General features: G+C 67.0%; 1 protein-coding gene across 1 annotated transcript; it reads right to left on the reverse strand.

The window, feature by feature from the left end:
* TRPM5 (transient receptor potential cation channel subfamily M member 5) lies at window positions 1-27,504 on the reverse strand. Its single transcript, XM_036281031.1, is given in 27 exon segments — window positions 1-107; window positions 357-423; window positions 660-732; window positions 1,299-1,431; window positions 1,675-1,856; window positions 2,231-2,384; window positions 4,753-4,927; window positions 5,441-5,573; window positions 5,702-5,820; window positions 7,366-7,624; window positions 7,733-7,825; window positions 7,993-8,105; window positions 8,360-8,505; window positions 8,806-8,929; window positions 9,011-9,154; window positions 9,156-9,509; window positions 9,877-9,995; window positions 10,588-10,690; window positions 11,003-11,194; window positions 11,345-11,409; window positions 12,496-12,679; window positions 13,263-13,429; window positions 13,911-14,091; window positions 14,478-14,604; window positions 23,481-23,550; window positions 25,604-25,709; window positions 27,454-27,504. Coding segments are annotated over 27 exon segments (3,741 nt in total).
* Window positions 27,505-27,968: the final 464 nt, after the last annotated feature.

A 27,968-nucleotide genomic window follows, 5' to 3' on the forward strand; every position in this document is an offset into this window, starting at 1 on the left:
TCAGATGTCCGCCGGCAGCGGGCCAGCCTCCAGGTGCTGCCTGTCACCTAGGCCCCTTCTGTGCTCAGCAGGAGCCTGCTGGGTCCGGAGGCCAGAGTCCCAGGAGCCTGTGGGGAAGGGGCTGCTCAGCTGCTGGGACCAGGGAGGCAGGAGGGGGCAGCTGCCTAGCAGCGAGCAGCCAGATGGGAAGGACTGGGCAGAGCCTTGGGGGTTGAAGGGACCACAGCCTCCTGACTGGCTGGGTCACTGGGCTCGGTCAGGGGCATCTGCTCCACCTGGACTATGGGCCAGGGGAGGGCCCCACCCTGGGAGGGGACGGGACGGGACGGGACATGACAGCACGGCCTGACACTTACCGTGGTAGGCGCTGCCCAGGCCCATCCTGTTGGCCATGGAGGATAGGAGCACCGTGCAGTAGCCGACCTGCCAGAGGAGAGGCGTCGGGGAGCCCAGGCCGAGCCCCAGAGCTCTGGGCACAGCACAGGCAGCCTGCCCAGCCGCCCCCCCTCTCCTGCCAGGGCCCCTGCTTCTCCAGCTGGGCCGGGAGGGTGCGGTTCCAGCGAGTGCAGAGTGGGAGGGCACCTGGCTCAGGGACGGTGGGGCAGGGATGGGTGCCGAGGCCAGGTGGTGCACAGTTTGGAGGTGGGTTTGAAGCCCACCTGTGACTCCAGGCCCCGGATGCGTTTCTCCTGCTCTCTCAGCCCCCCGAGGTGCTTGGCTGTGATGTCCACCCTGTGGCAGAGCAGGGGGACAGCAGGCGACCATTGGCCACAGGACGCTCTGAATTTAGGGACTTCTGTCCTTCCTCATCCTCTTCTCCAGGCCCTTTGGGGTCACTGAAGCCTCTGGGTGCCTGAGTCTGGGGTGCTCTGGCCCGCCCCCCTTGCCCCAGATCTGAGTTCCCAGCGCTTCTGCGCTCCCTGTGTGCACCAGGGGAGCTGGGCACCCTCCGGAGGGGCAGGACCACCCCTCCCCGGGCAGGCCGACTGGGGGCCTAGGGAGGGCTGGGGTGCACCCTTCTGGGGAGCATCTGGAGAGACGGAGGAAGGGTGGGGTTCCACTCGGGGCCCTGGAGCAGGGAGGACACCACACATATTGGCCCCTGTCACCCAAATGTGGGGCAGGCAAGGCCCAGGAGAGCCCTGTTCAGGGTCAGGAGGCAGGGTGCTGGGTTCCCGAGACCCGGCCATGTCCTTGCCCCTCAGCCAGCCTCAGTTTCCCCAGCTCGCCCTGAGTGGGGGCCACACTCCGCTTTAGGGCAGTGACGAGGGCCGGAGGTGACCTCAGCCCGCCTGCACCTGTGTGCGGTCCTCCGCAGAACCTCCTCCTGGCTGTCTCTCTTCCTCTTCTCCAGCTGGCTCAGGTAGCTCTCCTTCTGCACCGCCTCCCAGGTGACCATCTTCTGGTCCAGGGGCTCCGGCAGGTCTCTCTCTGGGAAGGCCGGGCAGCCTGGGCTTGACTCCAGCCAGGTGGGCCTTGGGGGCAGGGAGCCCAGGGCAGCCCCCACCCCGCCCCACGTCAGGTCAGGTCACTGTGCCTGGGGCCAGGACACATGACCCCGCTGCAGGGACCTCAGGCTCAGCCTGTGCCAGTTGCCCCAGGGACTGCGGAGGGGGCCCAGGCCCCCCCCCACCTGCCCACCCAGAGTGCCCTCTCCCAGCCCCGTGGCCTCACCCAGCTGTGCCCGCTTCCGCCGGACCTCCTTCCGGAAGACCCTCTTGAGCACCAGGCTCAGGTGGCTGAGCAGGATGAAGGGCGGGGCCAGGGCGGGGCGCTCCTGGTACTCCACGATGAGGTGGCAGCGCTGGAACTTCCAGAAGGTGTCGGCGTTGCCCTGCACCACCTGGAACGTGTAGCTGCGGGGCCGCCGCCTGAGCCGCCCGCCCGCACCGAGCCCGCCCCATTCCCGCCCCTCGGCCCTCCTCTGGGGTCGTCCCCCCCGCTCTGCTGTCCTGGGCGCATCGTCAAGACCCCTGCCCTGCTCGGGGGTCGGGGCGGTGCCTGCGGAGCAGGGACCTGGGTGGCCGCCCCCACCCCACACCTGCCTCTGCACCTGCCTGGGGCCTGCCCTCCACTTCCTGCCCTCCAGGCCCGCCGGACGGAGCCAGGGGACGGCGACCCCTCCGCACCCAGGCCTCTCCCCACTCGGCCCCGTCTGGAGGCTTAACGCTGGCTGGGACCAAGGAGCTCGGTCAGCAAGGCCACCCACAAGGGGACGGGCTCAGGGCACCTGAACATGGCAATGAGCAGGTTCATGAGCAGCACGTTGGTGACCAGCAGGAAGGTGACCAGCAGGAGGATGACCAGCCAGTTGGCGTAGAGGTTGGGGCAGGCGGGCGAGCCCTCCCGCAGCAGCTGGTGCACAGAGCAGTTCACGCGGGCTCCTGAAGGGAGAGCAGGCGCTGGGCAGCCTCCGGGGCGGGGTCCCCAGGGCAGAGGGCCTGGCAGGGTGCCCCCTCCCCTGGCTTTCTGGTGTTAGTACTGGGACACCCCCTCACGGGACACCCCAGTCCCCGGCAAAGCGGATGGATGGTCAGCGCTGGCCCCTTCTCCAGGCTGCAGGAGAGCTCAGGCCATTGGGCGGGACAGAGGCCCCAGCGGCTGCTGGCTGCTTGCTGGGGGATTAACGCTGCCCCTCCCACCTCCGCCAGGCTCTGCTCCAGGCACTGGGGTGAGTGAGGAGAGCTGGCCTAGGGTGGCGCTCCTCAGGCCTTTCGTGACACCAACGCTGTAGCACAGCGCCCCTGGGGAGCAGGCTGAGCGCCCCGCCCTGGTCAGGGACATCCTGAGGAACAGAGCTCAGCCCCTCAGCAGCCAGCCCTGGACCCCAGCCCAGCCCTCAGCACAGGAGGGGCAGGAGAGGCCCCAGGTGCTGGGGTGTCCCGACAAAGGGCACAGCGAGCTGTGACTGAGCCCAGGGGACCAGTTCTCTGTTCCGAGTCTGCGTGTCCCCGCCACTGTGCACGCCTGTGGTGGCGGGCCTGTCTCCGTGTGTCCCCCTCGCCGGCATCCCTCTCCTTTCTCCTGGGGTCCTCCCCGCCCCCGCCTTCCTCTCCTTCCCAGGGCTGACTCCTGACCCTCCCCCTGCCCAGGTTCCTGGGAGGTGGGCTGGCAGCCCTGGCTGGCGGGTCTGTGAAGCTGTAAATCTGTCTGATAAAAGCGGTTCTGCGGTAATGAGACCCCCAAGCTTCCCGTGACTCACCAAGGCGCCACCAGGCCGGGCTGCAAATTAAATTGTCCCCAGGGCCTGGAGCCCAGAAGGAGCCGTGCCCTCAGCTCAGCCCAGGGCTCCCCCAGCCTGGCGCAGGGAGGCCGGGGACTGCGGCGCCTGAGGGGCTCACGGAAGCGGCAGGGTTTAACCCCAAGAGGTCACTCTGGGTGTGGGGACCTTCGCCCAGCCCTGGTTACAGGGTCCCCGCTGCAGGTCTCTGCCTGCCCGGCCACAGCAGCAGTTCATGCCCCCTCGGGGAGTCTGCACGCCCTCTGCCCTCCCCAGCGGACCCCACACCACACCCCACCCCAGCCCTGGAGGAGCCCCCTCGTTCTCCTCCTGCCTGTGCGGCAGGGCACCATCCCCCGCAGGGGGGCCCGATGGCCAGTGCGACGGGGTCTGCTTAGCAAACAGCCTGGAAACTAAGCTGTGGAGGAGAAACACGGAGGAGAAACACGAGGGGGCACAGAGGGAAGGGGGTGAGAGAACAGCCCGTGGAGATGGGCCCCTCGAGACCCCCCCCGGGAGGCCGTTTCCAGGATGCAGCCCCCCCTGCCCGCCTGCTCACTCCAATCAGTCAGCCCTTTGGCAAATGTTTGCCGAAGTATCTGCCTCATTAGCCTCGCGGGTCAGGTCAGGTCTCAGGCCCGGTGTGCTGTGACTGCCTGTGCCCTCCACCCCTGCTCTGCGCCCCAGGAGTGTCCCAAGGGGCAGGCGCTCTGGGCCCCCACACTGGTACCGGGCTGCTGGCTCACCTCTGTGCAGGGGGCCAACCCTCTCCCCTCGGCCTCCCAGGGGCCTGTACTGGTACCGGGCTGCTGGCTCACCTCTGTGCAGGGGGCCAGCCCTCTCCCCTCGGCCTCCCAGGGGCCTGTACTGGTCCCGGGCTGCTGGCTCACCTCTGTGCAGGGGGCCAGCCCTCTCCCCTCGGCCTCCCAGGGGCCTGTACTGGTGTCCCCGTCGCCCCAGGCAGCTCTGCGCCTGCTGGGTCCCTACTGTGGGGACTTCTTGGAGTCTCCACGAGCCCCCTGCCCAGTGCAGGGGTGTCTTGAGACACCATGCCCTCAGGCCACACAGCCCACTGTAGGGAGGGCACATTGGGTGGCCCCAGAGAAGCTAGGGCGCCATCAGGAACGGCCTGGCGGCAGAGGCCTGTCCAGCAGGCGGACCCAGGGCCAGGGAGTAGGTGACAGGCAGGTCCTGCAGGGGGGCAGAGGCCCGGGGACGTGGGGCCAGCCCTGGGCCAGACTCCAGGCGATGGTCAGGGTGGATGGGCATGGATCCGCTGTCCCTACAACAGCGTCCATCCCCGCCCCCGCCCCCGCCCAGACCGTCCAGAGCAAGGCAGCCCGGGGGCTCTGCGGCCTGGCCTGTGCGAGTGTGAGGTCTAGGGCTGGCCTCAGGGACTCCCCGCTCTCGGCCGGCCAGCTCCAGGCCACCTGGGGTGTCCAGACCACACGCCCAGGGACTTGCAGAAGGAACCTCGGTAAACTGCACACAGCTGGGTCACCGAGGCGCACCCCACCCCCGTGGAGGCTGACCGTCGATCTCGTCCAGGGGGATCTGTCCGAAGATCTGCAGGTAGGGCCGGTAGAGCACGCGGCGGAACACCCACTCCAGGCGGCTGTCGTGGGGGTGCAGCAGCGCCTGGGTGGCCACGCCGTAGGCCACGAGCCACACGCTCAGGAAGAAGAGGAAGAAGAAGACATCCTTCATCTGGGTGTGGGCGGGGAGAAGCATCCACAGCTCAGGTCAGTGGGGCTCACCATCCACTCGGGGTCGGGGCCCCGGGTCATTGGGGGTCATCGGGGGTCATCATCCTGGGTCGGGGGGCTCACCATACCCCCGGGGTCAGGGGTCCGGGTTAGCGGGGGGCTCATCATCCACTCGGGGTCAGGGGCCTGCATCAGTGGGGGGCTCACCACACCCTGGGGTCGGGGCCGGGTCAGTGGAGGTCACCATCCACCGGGGGTCAGGGCTGGGTCGGGGGGGTTCACCATCCGCTCGGGGTCGGGGGCCCGGGTCAGTGGGGGTTACCATCCACCCAGGGTCAGGGCTGGGTCGGGGGCTCACCATCCGCTCAGGGTCGGGGGCCCGGGTTAGTGGGGGTCACCATCCACCTGGGGTCGGGGCGGGGTCAGGGGGGGCTCACCATCCGCTCGGGGTCGGGGGCCCGGGTCAGTGGGGGTCACCATCCACCCGGGGTCGGGGCTGGGTCGGGGGGCTCACCATCCGCTCCACGACGATGATCTTGGGGCCCAGCTGCTTGTGGATGGCGAAGATGTGGATGAGGCGGAGGGTGAAGACCATGAAGTCCATGGCGAGGACCGTGCGTCCAGCCTCGAACACCGAGGGCAGCATCCTGCTGGGCCGGCGCTGCTGTCAGAGGGAGGGCCCCCGACAGCACGGTGGGGGGGCGGGATTCCTGAGGCCCCGAGGGCTCCGTCCCGGTGGGCCCTGCCCACTTGAGGCCGCCCCCGGGCGGCAGACCTGCAGGAGACCCCGACGATGAACAGGAAGATGGCCACCATGTCACACTTGTTCCAGTTGTCATCCACGTAGAGCGCGAACTTCTTCCTCAGGTTTGTGTCCTCGTCCGTGAAGAAGCCCTGCCGGAGGGCCAGACAGCCACCGGCGTGGGCTCTCCTCGCTGCGCAGCCCCCAGGCCGGCTGGGGTGGATGGTGCTCGGGGCTCAGTCTGGGGCCGGGGCCGGGGCTCAGTCTGGATCCGGGGTCGGGGCTCAGTCTGGATCCGGGGCCGGGGCTCAGTCTGGGGCTGGGGTCGGGGCTCAGTCTGGGGCCGGGGCCGGGGCTCAGTGGGCTGGGGTCGGGGCTCAGTCTGGGGCCGGGGTCGGGGCTCAGTCTGGGGCCGGGCCGGGGCTCAGTCTGGGGCCGGGGTCGTGGCTCAGTGGGCTGGGGTCGGGGCTCAGTCCTGGGGCCGGGGCCGGGGCTCAGTCTGGATCCGGGGTCGGGGCTCAGTTGGGCTGGGGTCGGGGCTCAGTCTGGGCCAGGGGTCGGGGCTCAGTCTGGAGCCAGGGGTCGGGCTCAGTCTGGGCCAGGTCAGGCTCAGTCTGGGGCCGGGGTCGGGGCTCAGCTGGGGCCGGGCCGGGCTCAGTCTGGGGCCGGGGGTCGGGGCTCAGTTGGGCTGGGTCGGGGCTCCAGTCTGGATCCGGGGTCGGCGCTCAGTCTGGATCCGGGGTCGGGGCTCAGTCTGGGGCCGGGGTCGGGGCTCAGTCTGGGGCCGGGGTCGGGGCTCAGTCTGGGGCCGGGGTCGGGGCTCAGTCTGGGGCCGGGGTCGGGGCTCAGTCTGGGGCCGGGGTCGGGGCTCAGTCTGGGGCCAGGGGTCGGGGCTCAGTCTGGGGCCGGGGCCGGGGCTCAGTGGGCTGGGGTCGGGGCTCAGTCTGGGGCCGGGGTCGGGGCTCAGTCTGGATCCGGGGTCGGGGCTCAGTGGGCTGGGGTCGGGGCTCAGTCTGGGGCCGGGGCCGGGGCTCAGTCTGGATCCGGGGTCGGGGCTCAGTGGGCTGGGGTCGGGGCTCAGTCTGGGGCCAGGGTCGGGGCTCAGTCTGGAGCCAGGGTCGGGGCTCAGTCTGGGGCCAGGGTCAGAGCTCAGTCTGGGGCCGGGGTCGGGGCTCAGTCTGGGGCCGGGGTCAGAGCTCAGTCTGGGGCCGGGGTCGGGGCTCAGTCTGGATCCGGGGTCGGGGCTCAGTGGGCTGGGGTCGGGGCTCAGTCTGGGGCCGGGGCCGGGGCTCAGTCTGGATCCGGGGTCGGGGCTCAGTAGGCTGGGGTCGGGGCTCAGTCTGGGGCCAGGGTCGGGGCTCAGTCTGGAGCCAGGGTCGGGGCTCAGTCTGGGGCCAGGGTCAGAGCTCAGTCTGGGGCCGGGGTCGGGGCTCAGTCTGGGGCCGGGGTCGGGGCTCAGTGGGCTGGGATCGGGGCTCAGTCTGGGGCCGGGGTCGGGGCTCAGTGGGCTGGGATCGGGGCTCAGTCTGGATCCGGGGTCGGGGCTCAGTCTGGATCCGGGGTCGGGGCTCAGTCTGGGGCCGGGGTCGGGGCTCAGTCTGGGGCCGGGGTCGGGGCTCAGTGGGCTGGGGTCGGGGCTCAGTCTGGGGCCGGGGTCGGGGCTCAGTCTGGGGCCGGGGTCGGGGCTCACCACTGACCTGCCGGATCTCCTCCAGCACCAGGGTGAAGACCCAGAAGTACAGGGCGACCTCAGGCCCTGACGGCCCCTGGGGAGGCGGCCTGAAGTCCACCAACAGGACGTAGGTGAACAGGAAGAGGAAGGCGAAGTACATGACCACGTTCCCCAGGAACACGGTCACAGGCGCACCCCAGAACTTCCGCCAGCGTGTGAGCAGGAAGGCCGCGCGTGGGCCCCGGCCGCCCTGGGTCCTCCGTGGCTCGGCCGGCTCCTCCGCCCTGGCACAGAGGAGGCCACACCCTGAGGCAGTGCAGGGCCGCGGGGAAGCCCAGCCCTCGGGTGCCCGCTGGGCCCTGCTCCCTGTCCACCCGCCTCAGGGCCCGTACCGGCCGCCCGGGCCCCCGAGCAGGCTCTTGTCGGTGTCCAGGCTGTCCAGCTCCTGCAGGTCCTCCAGGCCCTTCTTCAGGGGGGCCCCCTCGCTGCGAGCACAGGGACCCTCAGGGCCCATGGGAGGGACGCCCTGGTGCCCACCACGAGGGATGTGGGGTGCACAGAGAAGGCTTGCAGGTGGGGTGTGCCCAGTGGGACCCTCAGGGATGCTGGACCGAAAGCCCCCAGCGGCCAGAGCCGACGGCCGCCCGCAGACCTGAAGGCGATGAGGCCGGTGTACAGGAGGGCGGGGCACAGGAAGGCGCCCAACAGCCGCAGGATGGGGGTGCCCGTCGCCATGTCCCCCCACCAGATCTTGGTCAGGAAGGCCTGAAATAAAGGCTCTGCTGCGGCCTCGCCCTTCACCTCTGCCCGAGCGGAGCCCTGTGCTAGGCCGGCCCGCAGGGCCCCGCGGGAGCCTCGCCCCTCCCAGCCCTGCCTCCTGGGCCCCGTCCTGGTGGGCAAGAGGGGAGGCCAGGCGTGGGGGGGGGGCGAGGAAGTGGCGCTTCCGCTGAGGCCCGAGGGCCATGGGCACGCGGAACAGCGGCCACCCCTGCCCGCCCGCCCTGGGGCCAGCGGCTCACCTGCACCCCTTCGTGGGCGAAGAAGGCCTTGGTGTCGGCCTCGGTGGCCAGGTGCAGGCAGGTGGTGCGGCTCCAGGAGCGGTTCCGGCGCACCAGCAGGGCGAAGGCGCGGTCCTCGCTGTTGCGGTAGCACTCGGAGAACAGGCCTGCCCCCGGGGCACGCTCGGACCAGGCGCCCTGGACTCTCCGGCCGCCTACCGCCAGGGCACCCCCCACCCCCAGCCAGGGCACCCCCCGCCGCCCGCGGGCCCTCTGTCTCCGTCAAACCTTGGGAACCTCAGCCACCCCGAGTGGCCCCGTCCCTACCACAGGTCCAGCGCGTGCTGGGGATGGGGCTGTGTCGTCGACACTGCCCATCTGTCCCTCTGTTGGGATGCTAAGGCCCCCACTGCGGTCACCCCGGGCCCGCACCGCGTGGGTGGGTCCGATGCCAGGCAGAGGCTCACCCAGGGCCAGCTGCTCGTACGAGGCCTCTCGCGTGGCGCGGTCCACCTCGGCCTCCGTCTCCAGGTGCGACATTTCCCTCAGGATCTTGCAGGCGGCCAGCGCGGTGGCCACACCCTCCTGGCCCTAGGGCAGGGGTCTGAGGAGGCTGGCCTGCCGCCCTGCCCCCCTGGGCGCCCCGCGGAGTGTGGCAGCCCGGCCGCTCACCATGGCCCAGAAGTAGGTGGCCATCTCGTGGCGGTGCTGCAGCACGGCCCACAGGAACAGGTCCCTCCACGGGTTCTCACTCCTCCGGCTCAGGTCCAGCAGCCACTTCTGGCCGGCCGGCCGCCTGGCTGGGCCCCTCTCCTGGAGGACAGGCCGTCAGCCGTCTGGCCCCGCCCCGCCGCCCCGCCGCCCCGCCGCCCCTCACCTGGTAGAGCCCGCGGCAGGCGTCCTGCAGGAAGTCCTTGAGCACCCGGGACACCTCGTGCAGGGAGAAGGCGGGCGGCCCTGCGGGCGGGCCCCGGGTGTGCGGCACCTCCTCCAGCTTCCGCTGCAGCAGCGTGAACAGCAGGGACTTCGGGGACACGGCCTGGTACAGCTGCTGCAGCCGCCCGTAGGTCAGGAAGTCGGCCACGTCTGCACCGTGGTCCACGAACAGACGTACGAACTCCGGCTTGTCGCTCACCAGGGCGTCCATCATCACCTCCTCCAGGTCGCAGGACTGAGCGGCCACGGGGACCAGCCAGAGGCAGGGACACAGGGAGAGTGAGGGGAGCAGGTGGAGAACCTCGGCACAGAGCCCCGCTCCCGGGCACACAGCCTGTCCCTCGGGTGAGCGGGCGGGCGGAGCGCGGGGCTTCGGGCCGCTGAGGGTGTTCCAGCCTCCGACCCATAACCAAGGGTTGCTCAGCCCATCCCGTGGGGGCGGTGCAGGGGAGCTGGTGAGTGACCTGGTGCCCCGGCCCCCACTTGGTGGCCCCAGGGAGAGAAGGGACCCTGGCCCTTAGGACACCGCCGGCCCCCAGGCCCTCAACAAGTTCCCTGGCCTCCACTGGCCGGAAAAGCTGACCCCAGGGCAGGGAGGGCACCTTCCACTCCACGTCGCCGTTGAAGATCTCGCTCTTGGCGATGTCCACGCGGTCCCAGGCCACCGCCAGCTTGAGCTCGTCCAGGTAGTCCTGCGCCTTCTGGCTGTGGTTCTTGCAGGCTGCAGACGAGGTCACAGGGGTGAGGGCGAACCCGGGCCCCCCAGGGGGCTCTTTGCGGGACAGGGCTACGGGAACTCTGCCCTGCTTCGTGCCCTCTGCATAACAGCGAGAGGAGCACAATGCACACGTGCCCCGAGCCAGCGCCGGGAGCCCCGGCAGAAATGCCAGGCCTCATGCCCTGGGACCCCCACGGGGCCAGGCGGGTGCGGTGGCCCCTCCTTGCCTGGGCCCGTGTCCGGCGGCCACCGTCAGCCCCAAGGTGTTGCTTATCACCAATAAAAAGGTCTCTGAGTCTGGCCGGTGTGGCTCAGTGGTGGAGTGTCGCAGGTTCGATTCCCGGTCAGGGCAGAGGCCCAGGTTGTGGGCCTGATCCCCAGTGGGGGGCGTGCAGGAGGCGGCCAGTTGATGTTCTCTCTCATCCATGTTTCTATCTCCCTCTCCCTCTCCCTTTCTCCCTTTCTAAAATTAATAAAGGGGAAAAAAAAAGCCCTCCGGGCCAAAAAGTGGTCAAGGTCTAAGTGTCCCTCGACACCACCCGCCCCGTGCCCCGTGCCCTGTCGGGCCTCCGGCGGCGAGCTGCCAGGCCCTCACCTTTCACCAGCGCCTTGAGGATGACAGTGTCCAGCTCCTCGGAGCCCTCCTGCTCGAAGTCGTGCACGGTGAGCAGGTGCGGGCGGGAGGCGATGTTCTGCAGCTGGGACACCAGGACAGAGGAGGTGGCCGTGGGCAGGGGAGGGCCAGCGTGGGTGGAGGCCCGGGCAGTGTCCCCAGCCGAGCACCAGCCTGCCGCCCTGTGCACCAACACCCCCTGGCCTGGCGCGGAGCCCTGCACACTGGGGGCGGGGGGCTCTGTTCCCGGGACCCCCGCTCCACAAGGACCTGAAGCCGAAGCGAGCTTGGGGGCTGAGGGGTGGGGGTGGGGAGGGGGCACAGAGCTTCCCCGAGGAGTGGGGTCCGAAGCAGGGAGCAGGGGTCACGTTCCTAACGGGTCTCCGGGGGCTCCTACCAGCTCTGTCCAGTGCAGAATGTCCTCCCAGGAGAAATGCTCGCTGGGGAACTTCTCTTTAAACTGCTTCTCGGTCACCTGGGGGACCAGCAGGTGCGGCTGGGTCACCAGTGCCGCCAGCACGTCAGCGATGCCCCCGGAGCCCGCCAGGATCAGCCACGGGGCAGCCTGCTCCACCGCTCTGCAGACCCTCTGAGGTACGGGGGGACAGAACCCCCGGTCAGTTCCTGGTGCCGTCCCGGCCCCCAGGTCACGGAGGGAGACAACCCCCCATCAGCTCCTGGTGCAGGTGTCCCCGGCCCCTCCCCCTCACTGTCCTGTGGGGAGGGCCCCCACCCCTACCTCCAGGGTGCTGGGGTCGCCGTTGACCAGCAGACAGAGGACAGGTATCTCGATGCTGCTGGTGCCTGCGGAGGGGGCACTGGTGAGGTCCTCCCAGGTGCTGGGGCGAGCGGGGAGCCTCCCCCTCCCCGGAGGCCGAGCATCCAGGCCTCAGATCCTCAACCTACCACGTTTTCTGAGCAAACACTGGCCAAGGGGCCTTTTCTAGGGGTCTGTGTCTCAGAGGCCCTGCGACCTGGGGACAGGGACACCCACCCTCCCACCCCCGGCTCTATTCTGTGGTTCTTTACACGTAAAATAACTCAAGGGCAGTTAAACATTCCGTCCCGGGCTGCACTGGCCACACTAAGCGCTGGGCCGCTGTTCCCATGACAGCGGAGGCTTCGTCCACCCACTGGTGGGAGGGGCCGAGGAGAGGCCTGGGTGTCTCCAAACGGGCCAGCGAGGAGCCTGCCGGGTGAGCAACATCCCTCCAGAGATGGGGCCTGTCGAGTCTGCTGCGAGGAGCTTCGGCCCCTGACCAGGGTCCCCTCTAACTCCGGGGGTGCCTCCTGCCTACCCCTGAGGGGCGCCAGGGCGTGTGGCCCAGCCAGGCTTCCGCAGCCCAGAGCGACGGTGCCCACTGGTGATGGTTTAAACACCGCTGTTGTGTTTTCATCTTTCAAGAGTAAACACTGTCGGTAAACACTTCGTATTGTTTATAAACATAAGCAACTCGACACCTTGTTTATAAATATTAGTAAACACTTTTGGCAAACACTTCCTATTGTTTATAAACATAAGCAACTCGACACCTTGTTTATAAATATTGGTTGCACAATAGTATTTCTTAGTAAACGCAGTTCTCAAAGCCCACAGCGGCTCCCATTCCTTGGGCGGCACTGCCCCCTGGTGGCGGTGCTCCTCATGGCCGGTGAAATGTGCAGTTCATGCTTCCTCCCAAAGCCCTGAGACCCCGGCCAGAGCCTCAGGCCGGGGGAGGCCCAGGGGCCACGGAGCGGCAGCTACTCCCAGCAGGATGACTCCACCAGCTTTGTGCCCACCACCCCGGCGGCAGCTCCCCCGCCCAGGCCCCCATATGCCCCTTGGTGCCTTCTGCCTGGAATGCCCTTCCCCGCCCAGCTGGGGGTGGCCTCCCTGGGCGTCCTCACCCCCGTAGCCGGTCCTCTGCTCTGAGATGTGCTTCTCCAGCCTCAGCCACAGCTCCGTCGGCCCGTCGCCCTTCCTGGGGGCGCCCGGCTCCACCAGGATGAAGTGGGACTGGTTGTTGTCCAGGGAGCACAGGGGGCCTTGGCCACAGCTCTCATCCATGGGGTAGTGGACGAGGCTGTGCTCCTGGACCCCGTGCACACTGTGAGGCCGGGCACACCTGCTGCCCGGGCCTGTTCCTACCCCCTCGGGGCTGGGCTTCTGGTCAGGGGTCCCCCAGGACGAACTCAGAGCTACAGGAGGCCCCTCACCAGGGGCAAAGGGCATCTTCTGGCCCTAGACACACCCTGGGGTGGGAGCAGAAGCCACTGCCCGGGCCGCCCAGGCTTGTGCTGCAGCGGCCGACACGGGCACTGTCCTGGCCTGGGTCCTCGGAGCCCAGGTCCCCTCCCAGGTCTGCACCCCTGCCCATGCCCTTCCCTGGGCAATGCTGCCACCTGCTGGCTGTGTGCCAGGCACAGAGCTGCCCGGGCCCCGGTCCCCTGCCTCTCACAGGGCACCTGCCTCGCTCTCCCCAGCCCCCCGAGCCCCGAGGGCAAGGTCTGGTCTGCACAGCAGGCCTGGCACGTGGAGAGTCCGTGGACGGCGGGGTGTGGTCAGTCTGAAAGACCATGCTGGGGGCCTCCGAGGTGTGCCTCCCTTCCCCCAGGGGTGGGCGAGACTCGGGGACCGGGTTCCTGGGTTCACTTGCTCCAGGCTGGACCCTCACCTGGGCGTCATCCAGGAGCCGACGGTGCAGCACCTGGCCCAGCGAGGCAATGCCGATGGCCACCACGCGAGCCTTGGAGGACGTGCTGGCCAGTGAGTGGTCACGCACCGCCTGCCCGACGTACGGGGCGAGGCCCACGCGGAGAGCACTGGTCAGGATCCAGGCACCTGCGGGCACAGGGTCACTGCCTGGCGGCCCCAGGCCCTGCGTGGCGCCCTCCTGCCTGCGGGGCGGCACCACCCGGGTGCACAGGGCAGTGTCCAGCCTCCGGGGCGGGGCCAGAGCCCAGGGAGGTCTTCTCCACACAGCTCTCCTTCGCTCAGTGCGGCTGTGCACTGGGTTCTCTGCAGACCCAGGGGCCTGAACGTAAACCCAGGGGTTTGATTCTGACCCTGACGACTGGCCGGCCAGACTGTGCACTGACAGTCCCTGCCCTCAGGGCGTCTCGCGGAGGCCGTGGGCCCTATGAGCGGAGGGCTTCTGCCCACAGGGTGGCCCTGACCCTCCTGGGGGAGGCTCTGGACCTGGGGGCAACCCTCGGTCCCTCTGCCATTTCCCAGGGCTGTTCCCGCTGCAGGCCGGGCAGAGGGAGGGTGGCCGTGGGTGGGCGCTCCACTCGGGGGGCTGTGGGGGCCTGGGGGACCTCACCTGTGCTCTGAGCTGCCTTCACCAGCCCCTTGCGCAGGATGTCCCGCAGCCAGGACTTCATGGTGAAGGGCTGCTCCATGCCCACCAGGGACACCACGAGGTTGGGGGCCGGCAGGTGCCACTCAGATGTCAGGAGGTCAAAGAGCACGGAGGGGGCCACGCTGCTCGGCACCTTCACGAACTGCAGGACGGGGTGGCCAGCAGCCTCAGGGTGCGGACGGGCATCCCAAGATGGGCACTGGGCACGAGGGCATGGGGCAGGCAGCAGGAGGCCGGTCTTCAGCCTGACCTGCCCTGTGACCTGGGCAGTCCCGGCCTCAGTCCGGGCCTAGCTTCCGCCTCCATGCCAGGCGAGGGCTGGAGAGGGAGGGTCCTGGACACACCTCATGGGCGGGGTGCAGGGGGCACTGCCAGCTCTGAAATCCCACCCACGGGGGCTCTGAACAGCCCCGACAGCAGCCCTGGGGAGGCAGCAGGTGCTGGGTACTCAGTGTTCCGGGGAGGAAATGGGGCCCAGGGACCTGGGATCGCGTGGGGCTTGTCGCCCAGGGGTGGGGGTGGGCTTACCTTGCTGCGCTTCTTCCCAGACTCTCCGAATTCGATCTCACCCCTGCACAGGCCTGGGCCCCGCCTGTGCCCAGCACCCCTGGGGCTGCCAGGACAGGTGCCCCCTGCACCTGGCATGAAGACGTCTCTGCAAGGACAGAGGATGTGAGAGGCGACCCTGCCTCCCTCCCAGGGGACGGGGCCTTTGCCGGAAGAGCGCCGTGCCCAGCAGCGTGCTGGCAGCCGTGTGGGGCCACCGAGAGGGCGCCTGCCCCGGGCCCTCCCCACTCGCCGGCCCTGCCTGATGCCCACTGCGGGCGCCTCGTCCCCGTCCACGCTGTCCCCGGAGCACCCACTTCAGTCACCGGACCGTCCGCTGCGGCCGGGTGGGGATGGGTCCCTCCCGGCCCCCCACCTGTCTCCTGACCCCCCCTGTCTCCTGACCCCCCCACCTGTCTCCAGGCCCCCCACCTGTCTCCCGGCCCCTCCACCTGTCTCCTGACACCCCCTGTCTCCTGACCCCCCCCACCTGTCTCCCGGCCCCCCACCTGTCTCCCGGCCCCCCCACCTGTCTCCCGGCCCTCTTACCTGGCTCCTGACCCCCCTGTCTCCTGACCCCCCCACCTGTCTCCCGGCCCCCACCTGTCCCCTCCCGGCCCTCCACCTGGTCTCCCGGCCCCCACCTGCTCCCGGCCCCATCTGTCTCCCGGCCCCTCCACCTGTCCTCCCGGCCCCCCATCCTGTCTTCCGGCCCCTCTACCTGTCTCCTGATCCCCCCTGTCTCTCCTGACCCCCCCCACCTGTCTCCCGGCCCCCACCCTGTCTCCCGCCCCCACCTGTCTCCCGGCACCCCCTGTCTCCTGAACCCCCTGTCTCCCGGACCCCCCTGTCTCCTGACCCCCCTGTCTCCCGGCCCCTCCACCTGTCTCCCGGCTCCCCCACCTGTCTCCCGGACCCCCACCTGTCTCCTGACCCCTCACCTGTCTCCCGGCACCCCCTGTCTCCTGACCCCCTTGTCTCCCGGCCCCCCACCTGTCTCCTGGCCCCCCACCTGTCTCCTGGCCCCCCCACCTGTCTCCTGGCCCCCCACCTGTCTCCTGGCCCCCCACCTGTCTCTTGGCCCCTCCACCTGTCTCCCGGCCCCCCACCTGTCTCCCGGCCCCCCACCTGTCTCCCGGCCCCTCCACCTGTCTCCTGGCCCCCCACCTGTCTCCTGGCCCCCCACCTGTCTCCTGGCCCCCCCACCTGTCTCCTGGCCCCTCCACCTGTCTCCTGGCCCCCCCACCTGTCTCCTGGCCCCTCCACCTGTCTCCCGGCCCCCCACCTGTCTCCCGGCCCCTCCACCTGTCTCCCGGCCCCTCCACCTGTCTCCCGGCCCCCCACCTGTCTCCCGGCCCCCCCACCTGTCTCCCGGCCCCCCCACCTGTCTCCCGGCCCCTCCACCTGTCTCCTGGACCCCCACCTGTCTCCCGGCCCCCCACCTGTCTCCTGGCCCCCCACCTGTCTTCGGCCCCCCACCTGTCTCCCGGCCCCCCACCTGTCTCCTGGCCCCCCCCACCTGTCTCCCGGCCCCCCACCTGTCTCCCGGCCCCCCACCTGTCTCCTGGCCCCCCACCTGTCTCCTGGCCCCCCACCTGTCTCCTGGCCCCCACCTGTCTCCTGGCCCCCACCTGTCTCCTGGCCCCCCCCTGTCTCCTGCCCTCCCTGTCTCCCGGCCCCCACCTGTCTCCCGGCCCCCCACCTGTCTCCTGGCCCCCCCACCTGTCTCCCGCCCCCCACCTGTCTCCTGGACCCCCACCTGTCTCCTGGCCCCCCACCTGTCTCCTGGCCCCCCCACCTGTCTCTTGGCCCCTCCACCTGTCTCCTGGCCCCCCACCTGTCCCCTGGTCCCCCCACCTGTCTCCCGGCCACCCACCTGTCTCCCGGCCCCTCCACCTGTCTCCCGGCCCCCCACCTGTCTCCTGGCCCCCCCACCTGTCTCCTGGCCCCTCCACCTGTCTCCCGGCCCCCCCCCTGTCTCCTGGCCCCCCCACCTGTCTCTTGGCCCCCCCACCTGTCTCCTGGCCCCCCACCTGTCTCCTGGACCCCCACCTGTCTCCCGGCCCCCCCACCTGTCTCTTGGCCCCCCCACCTGTCTCCTGTCCCCCCACCTGTCTCCTGTCCCCCCACCTGTCTCCCGGCCCCCCACCTGTCTCCCGGCCCCCCCACCTGTCTCTTGGCCCCTCCACCTGTCTCCTGGCCCCCCACCTGTTTCCCGGCCCCCCACCTGTCCCCTGATCCCACTTCTCACCTCTTGCGGGGCACCACGGGCAGAGCACTCCTGTCGCCACTTCTGAGGAGGCTTTGGTGGGGGGTGTCCTAGAAACCCCAATAGACTCAGCAGAAGTCCCCCAGACTTCCGGACATGCAGCCCACCCACCCCACCCCACACCCCTGCAGGGACCTGGGTGGAGAGGGGTGGGCAGGTGAGAAGGTGAGGGGGTGGAGGGGTGGCTGGGGCGGCAGGGAGCTGGGGAGGCCGTGGGGGGCCTGGGGAGCTGGGCGTGGAGGAGGGGTGGACCCTGGGGGTCCGAGGAGGAAGGCTCTAGCTGCCCCCCCCACCTGGGCTCTTCCCTCCAAGTTCCTGCCCCCAGGCTCCCTGCCCAGTGCTGTGCCCGTGTTATCTCCCCGCAGCCCCGAGGGATCCGGGGTCTGGCATGTTGGCCCCACTCCACGCAGCAGAGACCCGGAAGGCCAGGGGCCAGGACTGGCCAGTGTGACGAGGAGCTGGAGCCCACCAGCCCAGAGAGGCTGGCCTGCTGCCTGCTGCCCAGTGTCTCCCACACGCCAACCTCCAGCCACGGCCTCCACGGCCTCCTGGCCACCACGGCCTCCACGGCCTCCTGGCCACCACGGTCTCCACGGCCTCCACGGCCTCCTGGCCACCACGGTCTCCACGGCCTCCACGGCCTCCTGGCCACCACGGCCTCCACGGCCTCTATGGCCTCTATGGCCACCACGGCCGCCACGGGCCTCCACGGCCGCCACGGGCCTCCACGGCCACCTCGTCCACCATGCACCATCTCTCTCGAATGGCTTCCTCTGCAAACTCCATGGAGTGCATCTACCTCTGCACCCCCTCCCAGAAACCAGCACCCACTTGAGGAGCAAAGGTGCCCTGGTGGGGCCCGGGACAGGGAGAACCTCAGGCCCAGCCCCTCGAGGCCCCGTGAAGCTCAGTCCACTGCTCCATGCCAGCCCAGCCGGCCAGCGGTGTTGGCAGCCCCCCCCGCTGAGCCGCTCCCTGCTTCTCCGTCGTGCGCCCAGCCCTCTGTCCCTGGAGGCGGCCTGGGCAGAGCCCGGCAGGATGGCCCTGTGAGCGCAGAATGGGTCCCCTTCCCGCTGGTGGCCCTGGTCTTAGGCCCGTCCCCTGTATACGCGAGGGGACGGAGGCAGGAGAGAGGGTGCCCGCAGGCAGGACAATGACTTGCATTGTCACAGTCCCCCCAGGAAGGTGTGTCTAGGTCCTAAGTCCTGGAACCTGTGGTGGGGCCTTGTGGAAATCAGCTCTTTGCAGGAGGAAGCGGCCGGGGCAGGTCTTCATCCAGGGGCCGGTGGCCTTAATAAGAAGCATGTGGCCGTGGAGGGGCTCAGCCACAAGCCAAGGAGGCCAGGGTCCCCGAAGCCAGCCAAGGTGGGAAGGAGCCTTCCCGAGGGAGCGCGGCCCCGTGACACCCGCTGTGGGACGTCTGGCCACAGAACTGGAAGAGCCCACCCCTGTTGTGCCCAGTCTGTGGCCATCTGCTGTGGCTGCCCCAGGGCACACGCAGTTACCCCCAGGGGGCCGCTGAGGCACTGGCGGACTTGGGCCCTGCGCTGGGCTGGACACACGGGCCTCAGCTCCCTTCCAGCGCAGGCACTTGGTGCCGGGGCTGCAGGGCAGCAGATTTGAATACAGTCACTGTTTCTACACCGCTGGCGTCTGCAGATGGGGCCTGCGTGTGTGGGGGGACACGACAGGAGCCGTGTGGGCGTGTCCCGGGGCAGCTATAACACAGTCCCACACTGGGCACCCAGGTGTCCCCAGGCCACCACCCCCCACCCTGAGGCTCCAGAGGAGGGTCCTTCCTGCCGGTCCCCAGCTGCCCGGGCTCCAGGCCTTCGTCCCTGGGCTTGTGGCCACGTCCCTCCAGTCTCTGCCTCCGTCTTCATGTGGCCTCCCCGTGTGTCTCTCTGCCAAATCTCCCCCTTGGGACAGGGACACCGGCACTGAAGCAGGGCCCACCCTGCTCTGCCCTCATCTGAACTGAGCACATAGACAAAGGCCCTGTTTCTAAACAGGGCCGCATCCCGAGGCCGTGGGTAGACGTGCATTTGGGGGCAGGCCTCACCCCAGGATACAGGTGGCGAGGTGGGGAGCGTGCCACCCTGGCAGAGTGAGGCGTGCAGGGGCCGCCCTCGTCCCACTCGGGCCCTGTCCTGCCAGGCCACCAGGAGGGCCACTTCTGTCCACATCTGGACCTGAGTCCCAAGCAGGGGGGTTCACATCTCTCTGCACCCCCTTCCAGGATGTGTGTGGGTTGGGGGTTCGGGGCCTGGACTGGTGCTCATGCCCGGGCCTCAGGCTGGTGCAGAGAGGAGGTGGGGGCAGCCCCTGCCAGGGGTCCTGGGGCTCCAGTCTCTCCTCACCGACGGGGCAGCTGGTCCTTCCGGGCCACCAGCCCTCACCCCACACGCCACGGGCCTGGGCCGTGCCCTCTGTGTCCTGGGTGAGGGGTCAGTGGGGCACCGCAGACGCCAGGCAAATGGGGCCACCGAGCGGGCAGGGATGTAAATGAGTGGGATTTGCATGAGCAGGTGTCCGAGTTTCACTGTCCCCCTTGTTCCTGGAGGGGGTGGGGCAGCTGGGGTCCTGCATGCCCCTGGCTGGAACCCTCCTGCAATCCTGAGAGGAAGACAGAGCTCAGCCCCAGCCCGGAGGTGCTCTGGGGGCGGGGAGATGGCCCCCGTCATCGAAGGCCATCAGGGAGAAAGCTCAGTGTGGGCAGAGCCCATCAGTGCAACCCTCCATCCCCTCCGACTCTCTGGGCCCCGTGTCCCCTCCATGAGATGCAGGAAGGGGCCGTGACAAGGAGGCCCTGGCCCACCGGCCCACGCTCAGCAGGCCAGTGGTCAGCACCATGGCCCTTCTAACCAGCAGGAACTCAGGGGCCGCCCCAGGCTCTGAGCCCCACGCCCTCAGGCTCTGAGCCCCACGCCCCCAGGCTCTGAACCCCACACCCCAGGCTCTGAGCCCCACGCCCCAGGCTCTGAGCCCCACGCCCCAGGCTCTGAACCCCATGCTCCAGGCTCTGAACCCCACACCCCAGGCTCTGAACCCCACGCCCTCAGGCTCTGAACCCCACACCCCAGGCTCTGAACCCCACGCCCCAGGCTCTGAGCCCCACGCCCCAGGCTCTGAGCCCCACGCCCCAGGCTCTGAGCCCCACAGCCTCTCCTGGCTGCTGCACATCTGACCCAGGGTAACAGAGCTGTTCCCCCTCCCATCCCACCTGTCCTTCCTGCCCAGGAGGAGGGCACCCCACTCCTCCCCACCTGGGAGCCGATGGCGGGGGCACCTACCTGCCTGCCGTCTTCCTGGCGCGCTGACATGCTGCTGGCCAAGGGCAGGATGGAGGCTGCCGTCGAGCAGAGTTCCCGCAGCCAGCGGCTGGCTCCTCCTCCTCCCCGCCCAGCACACTGGCACCTGGGCTATGGGGTGCGGGGTGGGGGGGCACCTCAGCATAGCCTGGCCTACAGGCCTGCCCTGGCCAAAGCCAGGGAGGTGACCCCAGGTGGGGTGGCTGCTGGGCCACCTTATTTGCCAGGACTCCCTGTGGGCTACACCTGGGGATGGCCGCTGGCCCGGAGCTAAGCCCAGACTGTGTCTCCCTGACATGTCTCAGTTTCCCGCCCAGCCTCAGTTTACCCCTCCAACCAGTGGGACCAGCCGACTCCAGGGCGTGCGGCCCAGCGGCCCATGGGGGTCCCGTGGCAGAGGTGGCCCTTCCCCCTCCTGGGGTCCTGCGAAGCCCCAGGGCGTCAGTCCCGGGGGGTGTTGTCCTTCTAGGGAGGTGGTCACTGTCAGTCACTGTGGGCACCACCTGGGTGCTGTCCCTTCACCTGGGGCAGGACGGATGCCAAGAGAGTGAGCCCTCTGGAGTCTCACAGTCCCGGCTCACCTCCTGCGTACGCTTGAGACTCCTGAACCGCTCTGCGCCTCAGTTTCTCTGAAAAATGGGGGCCCGGCCTTGGGGAGCTTGTGGGTAACACATAACAAACCAGAACCTGCAAAATACTTGCGTGTGCCCCTTCCCCAGAGAGCTCCCCAGGGCCCCCTCCCAGAGCCCCTTTGTCCCCCCAGTTCCGGTAGCGGTGGTGGGGACAGAGTCCAGGCCCTGCCCGCTACAACTCCCGTCCTCGCCAGTCTGGCCTGTCAGCCACCAGAGGGCGCCCCAGGACCGTCGGCGGAGGCCCAGGCGGCGGCCCTGCCTGCCACCTCTGCTCTGGACCAGGACTCAGGTCACCCCACAGCAGCCACCTGAGGGTTACGCACGCGCTGTGGCCTCACCTGGAGCCACCCGGGGAGGAGCAGGGCTGCCGGAGGTCCCTCAGGAAACAGCGGAGTCCGGTGAAATGGGACTTTGGGGCAGGGGCCCCACAAGCTGATGGGCCAGGTTCTGAAAGCAAGAGGCTGAGCTTGGGGACCCTGGCAAGGCCTGAGTGCCCCACCCCGCTGGCCTGTGGGTCCTGCCAGTGTCGGGGTATGTGGAGAGTGAGGGGTGTCCCAGACCCTCGGAGACTGAGGGGCGGGTGCACACTTCCTCTTCCAGCCCTGCCCCTCTACCTCTGAGCCTCCGCCCCCAGCCCAGGACCAGGCTGTGCTCCTCCTCTGCCTACAACCCTCCATGGCTCCCTATTGCCCCAAGGAAAACACGGAATCACCAGCCTGCAGCCCTGCCCTACCTCTGCCCTTCCCACCTCCTTCCCCGTCCAGCCTCAGAGCCTTCCCCTCCGCTGCCCTGACCCCGGGCACGCCAGCGCCGGGCTGCCCTGGGTCTCCTTCCCCGCCGCTGGCGTTACTCCCCAGGGAGCCGGACCCTCGGAAGTCCCCTTGCATCCGCTCACGGCCCTCGGCTTCCCGCTGGGAGCGGCTGCCTGGGCCCAGACCAGCTGCTGGAGGAGGGGGTGCAGGAGTGAGCAAGTGTGTGCTGGGTGTCTGCCTGAGCTGCCGCGGGCAGAGGGGGTCCCCACAAGTCCCTGGGACCGTGGGCTGTGGTGCCTGGTGGGCAGGGCAGGGAGGGGCCGGGCTCAGCTTGGCTGGGGCTCCACAGCCCAGGGTGGGAGGTGCCCGGGGACCACCTGTGCTCACTGACCCAGCTGGCCCGTGCTCCGGGCTGTACCTTTGGCCCCTTCTGTCCCCTTTGCTACAGTTGGCCCCAGGGCCAGCGCCGCACAGGACGGGCCAAGTTCAGGCGATGCTTCCTCTGAGGGAGAGGGAGAAGCCTGCCCGCAGAGCTCGGGCCCAGCCCCCAGCCTCTGCTCCGGGACACAGACCCGCCGGCCACGGCCACCCACCGGTCTGCCACTGGCCCCGGCCTGCAGGGAGGGGGAGGGCTGAGGCCAGTCTCCCGGTGCATGTGGGGGGCCCATGTGGGGTCTGACTTGCAGGGAGACGCCAGCCCTCTGACGCCGCTGCTGCTTTGTCTCCTAGGACGCGGCCATGAGCCCGGAGGGGCCTCTGCCAGCCACGCCGGAGGCTCTGCAGGATGGGCCACCGCTTGTGGACTCCGGGCCGACCCAGCATCCTCCGGGAGGCCGAAAGCCCAGTGGGCACTCCGCGTAAGGGACACCCATGCTGAGTAACCCGTCCCTGTCGCAGTGCGGTGGACAAGCCCTTGCTGACCCCCACACTCTCAGGTCTTCTGTGGCCTCACCCACAGGGCTCAGGGGACCCAGCAGCCCCTCCTTCCCGCAAGGGGTCCCACCATTTAGCAGCTGTGCCTTGTGGGTCCCCACAGCATGGCCAGTGTCCTCTCCTGAAAGGGGCCATCAGGGTCTTATAAGCCCTGGATCCTGCATCCAGAGGGTGTCTCCTAGTCTGTGACCTCTGACCCCAGAGCAGAGACTGGGAAGGGCCAAAGGGTGGCAGCCAGGCCTCTGGCCCGAGTCCCATCTGGCTGGCCTACAGTTGGCCACCCCCCTCCCGCGTGCCGGTCCTTCCGTCACCCTGGAGGGGCACCACTCTGCACAGGTGTGGGGACAGAGGCCGAGAGGCCGGAGGCCGGATGGAGCTGAAGCTTGCCCTCTCCCTCCCCCAGCCACTCTGTCCCCAGAGCTTTCTGGGGCTCCAGGAAGGAGGCCTGAGGGTGCTTGGCGGTCACACGGCAGGACTGTAAATAAAGGTGTGCCCCCTTCCTCGGACGTGCGCTCTGGCCACTGGAGAGGGTGCCAGCCCGGAGAGCTGGGTGGGCAGCCCCGGCGGCTCCCTGAGCAGCTGCGGGTCCAGGGCACCGCCACCTCCTGGGCCTGTGCAGGAGGGCACCTAGGACCGGCCCAGTCGCTGGACCCGAGTGCCCCTGGTGCCCCCGGCTTCCAGTGAGAATCCGGGCGAGGGCCAGTGGTATGTGTGTGTGTGTGTCTGTATGTGTTTGTGTGTTTGTGTATCTATGTGTGTGTCTGTCTTGTGTGTCTGTGTGTATGTGTGTGTCTGTGTGTATGTGTGTGTCTGTGTCTTGTGTGTGTCTGTGTGTCTATGTGTCTGTGTGTGTCTGTGTGTCTGTGTGTCTATATGTCTGTGTGGTCTGTGTGTCTATGTGTGTCAGTGTGTCTGTGCGTCTATGTGTGTCTGTGTGTGTCTATGTGTCTGTGTGTGTGTCTGTGTGTCTATATGTCTGTGTGGTCTGTGTGTCTATGTGTCTGTGTGTCTGTGTCTGTGTGGACACAGGCTCTTGCCCTGCAGGTTCCAGGGGAGCTCCCGATGTGGCATTAGCCAGGGGGACCCACCGGTCCTCAGCTGCCCCTTTGTCCCCTTCCTCTTGGCCCCTGTGGAGGCTGAGAAGCCAATTCTCCTTTTCTGGGGACCACAGAGGAAAAGAGGTGTTTAGGTTCATTACACTCCAGGCACCTGAGGACCCTGCCCCGCTCTGTCAGGCCCCGTTGTCCACCACCCACTTTCTCAGCCACCCCTCACACGGCTCATCGTCACTGAACAGATTTGTGAGTGACTTCCACGCGCCAACAGCATGCTGGGCGCCAGGCAAGACGGACAACGGACGAGAAATAAATAAGAAGTAAGAAAAGAAAGAAAGAAATTATGCAAATGGTGTGGAGAAAAATAAAGCAGGGGAGAACCAGTAGTTGGGGGATTTTATTTTTAAATGAGTTGGTCAACCCATTTATTGGGGAGGTAACATTTGTGCAAATCACTGGGAGAAAGGTGGTCCATCTGCCCACCATCCATCCACTCACCTACCCACCCTTATCCATCTAAACGCCCATCCATGCCTCTGCCCACCAGTCACAATCCATCATCCATCCATCCATCCATCCATCCATCCACTCATCCATCCATCCATCCTTCCATCCATCCATCATCCATCTACTCATCCATCCATCCATCCATCATTCATCTACTCATCCATCCATCCATCCATCCATCATCCATCTACTCATCCGTCCATCCATCCATCCATCCATCATCCATCTACTCATCCTTCCATCCATCCATCCATCCATCCATCATCCATCTACTCATCCATCCATCCATCCATCCATCATCCATCTACTCATTCTTCCATCCATCCATCCATCCATCATCCATCTACTCATCCATCCATCCATCCATCCACCCATCCATCCATCCATCCATCATCCATCTACTCATCCATCCATCCATCCATCCACCCATCCATCCATCCATCCATCCATCATCCATCTACTCATCCATCCATCCATCCACCCATCCATCATCCATCCATCCATCCATCATCCATCCATCCATCCATCCATCATCCATCTACTCATCCATCCATCATCCATCCACCCATCCATCCATCCATCCATCCATCATCCATCTACTCATCCATCCACCCATCCACCCATCCATCCATCCATCCATCCATCCATCCATCCATCCATCCATCCATCCATCATCCATCTACTCATCCATCCATCCATCCATCATTCATCTACTCATCCATCCATCCATCCATCATCATCCATCTACTCATCCGTCCATCCATCCATCCATCCATCATCCATCTACTCATCCTTCCATCCATCCATCCATCCATCCATCATCCATCTACTCATCCATCCATCCATCCATCCATCATCCATCTACTCATTCTTCCATCCATCCATCCATCCATCCATCCATCCATCCACCCATCCATCCATCCATCCATCCATCCATCCATCTACTCATTCTTCCATCCATCCATCCACCCATCCATCCATCCATCCATCCATCATCCATCTACTCATCCATCCATCATCCATCCACCCATCCATCCATCCATCCATCCATCATCCATCTACTCATCCATCCACCCATCCATCCATCCATCCACCCATCCATCCATCATCCATCTACTCATCCATCCATCCATCCATCCACCCATCCATCCATCCATCCATCCATCATCCATCTACTCATCCATCCATCCATCCATCATCCATCTACTCATCCGTCCATCCATCCATCCATCCCTCATCCATCTACTCATCCGTCCATCCATCCATCATCCATCTACTCATTCTTCCATCCATCCATCCATCCATCATCCATCTACTCATCCTTCCATCCATCCATCCATCCATCATCCATCTACTCATCCATCCATCCATCCATCATCCATCTACTCATCCTTCCATCCATCCATCCATCATCCATCTACTCATCCATCCATCCATCCACCCATCCATCATCCATCCATCCATCCATCATCCATCCATCCATCCATCATCCATCCACTCATCCATCCATCCATCCATCCATCATCCATCTACTCATCCATCTGTTTGTCCATCCATCCATTTGTCCGTTCTTCTACCCGTCCACTGAGCCATCCATCCATCCACCCAACCGCCCATGCATTCATTCCTCTCTCTGGTCACCCACTCACCACTTGTTAACTTCTGGGTGCCCAGGCACACAGAGGGTGAGTCAGCTCCAGCCCTCAGGGCGTCCACACACTGGAGCAGGGACAGCTGTCTCACAGGCTCATGCAGCTGTGGGGGGAGCAGGACAGGGGTCGGGTGAAGCACAGCATGTGAGGTTGTCACATGGCTTCTCCCTCAGTCTCACCAACAAGATTACGATCCCCCAAGGGCGGGCCTCGCCTTCCGCTCATGTGGTCTCCCCCATACTGCCAGAGCCCCGTGAGGCTGGGAACTCAGTAGGCGCCCAATAAAGGCAGGCCAGCTGAGTCATCCCTGCCGCCCCCTCTCCCCCATTCATCCCATTTTACTGTCGGCTCCGTCACCCCAGACTCCTGCTGGCGGTGGTCTGACCGGCTCACCTGGCCACTCCGAGTCTGCTGTGCTGAGGCCCGGCCTGGGGTCTGGCTCTGCGATGGGCCCAGGGCCAGCGGCACAGGGCCAGCCCCACCAGCCGAGCGCGGTGGACAAGGCGCTGGCCAGGAGCCTGCCTACCATGTCCCAGAAGGACTAGGGACAGGCCACCCAGCCCAGGTCTCCCGCCCTCCATTCTCCAAGGGCTCAGGGACACGCGCCTGGCTGCCCGCCAAGGCAAGGCCTGGCCGCTTCTCGGGTGCCCAGACAGGTCCGGCCTGGCTCCTCAGATAGGCGGAGCCTGCTCCCCAGAAGTGCCACCTGAGGGCTCGCGTGGTGGGTGCTGGCTCTCTCGGGCCGGGGACCCGTGAGGGCTGGGCGGTCTCGGGTCCTGGGGGTCAGAATAGGGGCACGTTGGCCCTCCCTCACCCCCAGCTTGCTCTGGGCAGGCACATGCCCCGGGTCCCCCCAGCTTATGGAGCCTTCTCGACCTCAGGCCACGCAGGAAGTGAAGGATCAGGGCGAGCGCCTGGGGGTGCACACTGAGGGGTGATCTCACTGGGGAGGACCCCAGCCTGCGCGTCCGAGGACAGCTGGACACAGTCGAAATGAACTCGCGTCTTGATTCCGCAAGTAGTTGGTGCCAATGGCCAGCATAGGCATCACAGGGTGGAAGCTGCCCGGAATCCCACACCTGCCCTCCTGCCCTGTGACCGCTACTCGGGCCTGCGGGGGAGACCCTGCCCGGCTCCAGGGCACTGGAGGTTCTCGGGCTGGTCCCCAAGACACCCACTTGGAAGGCTCAGCACGGGTGGGAGGGTCACTGGAGGGGACCCCGGGGAGCTGGCAGCACTGGTCACAGCCCTTCGCCGAAGCTACACCCCCCCCCCAGGCACAAAGCAAGTGCCAGCCGCCCCCAACTTTTCTAAGTCTCTTGCTCGGCTGGGACAACTGGACTGGAGCCCCCGTGTCGGGGCTTTCTATCAGCGGGGCTGGGCCCTGGGCTCTCTGGGAACAGGGCGGGGAGCATGAGACTCACTCGAAGGAAGTGGCCACATCAGATGATTGTACCTCAGACCAAAGAAGACACATGGGAAGCCCCCTCCCCGGCACTGGGGGCCCCTGGGCCCTGGGCGGGTGAGTGTGGGAGTGTGGTTCCACTCAGGGCAGCTGGGCTCCTCCACGGCTGGCCTCTGACCCCACAGAACGTGGGGTGGCATGGGGAGCAGAGGGGTTTGAAAGGGCTGCTGAGGGAAGGTGGGTGCAGTGTTTCCAGAATGTTCTGAGGCCTAGAGACAACCATGGGCCTGCATGCGGAGAGGGGTGCCTCAGGTCCATTCATCAACCTCTGTGTCCAGGCTCCCAGGATGTGCCATGTGCACCCCGAGTGAACTCGGACCCCCACGCAGGCCCGGGGAGGAGGCTGCGGCAGGTGGATTTCCTAGGCAGAGGGGAACCGGACCCAGGGGGCTGGGTCAGGCCCATCGTCCACCAGTGAGCAGGCCTGGCTCATGTCGCCTGCTTCCGTGGGCTGGCCCTGCCCACCCCACCCAGCTCTCCTCCTAGACTCAGCGCCCTTCCTTCCCTGAGCCTGGCTCAGCCCCAGCCCTGGCACCGCACCTGGGCACCTGGCCTCCCTCCCTCCACTCACCCGCCCGTTGTCCCCAGTCCCCCACCCCCACTCCTCTGAGCTTGCAGGAACCTCCGGGAGACCCCTTTCCAGCCCTGGCTGGTGTGGCTCAGCAGTTAGAGCATGGGCCCGCGGACCAAAGAGTTGCAGGTTCGATTCTGGTCAAGGGCACGTGCCTCGGTTTTGGTTCGGTCACTGGCCCTGGTCGGGGTCATGCAGGAGGCGACCAATCGATGTGTCCCTCTCACATTGATGTTTCTCTCTCTCTCTCTCCCCCTCCTAGTCTGTCTGAAAATAAATGGAAAAATATCCTCAGGTGAGGATTAAAAAAAGAAGAGACCCCTCTC

The sequence above is a fragment of the Molossus molossus genome, unplaced genomic scaffold, assembly GCF_014108415.1.
Source record: "Molossus molossus isolate mMolMol1 unplaced genomic scaffold, mMolMol1.p scaffold_m16_p_31, whole genome shotgun sequence".
Classification (NCBI taxonomy): domain Eukaryota; kingdom Metazoa; phylum Chordata; class Mammalia; order Chiroptera; family Molossidae; genus Molossus; species Molossus molossus.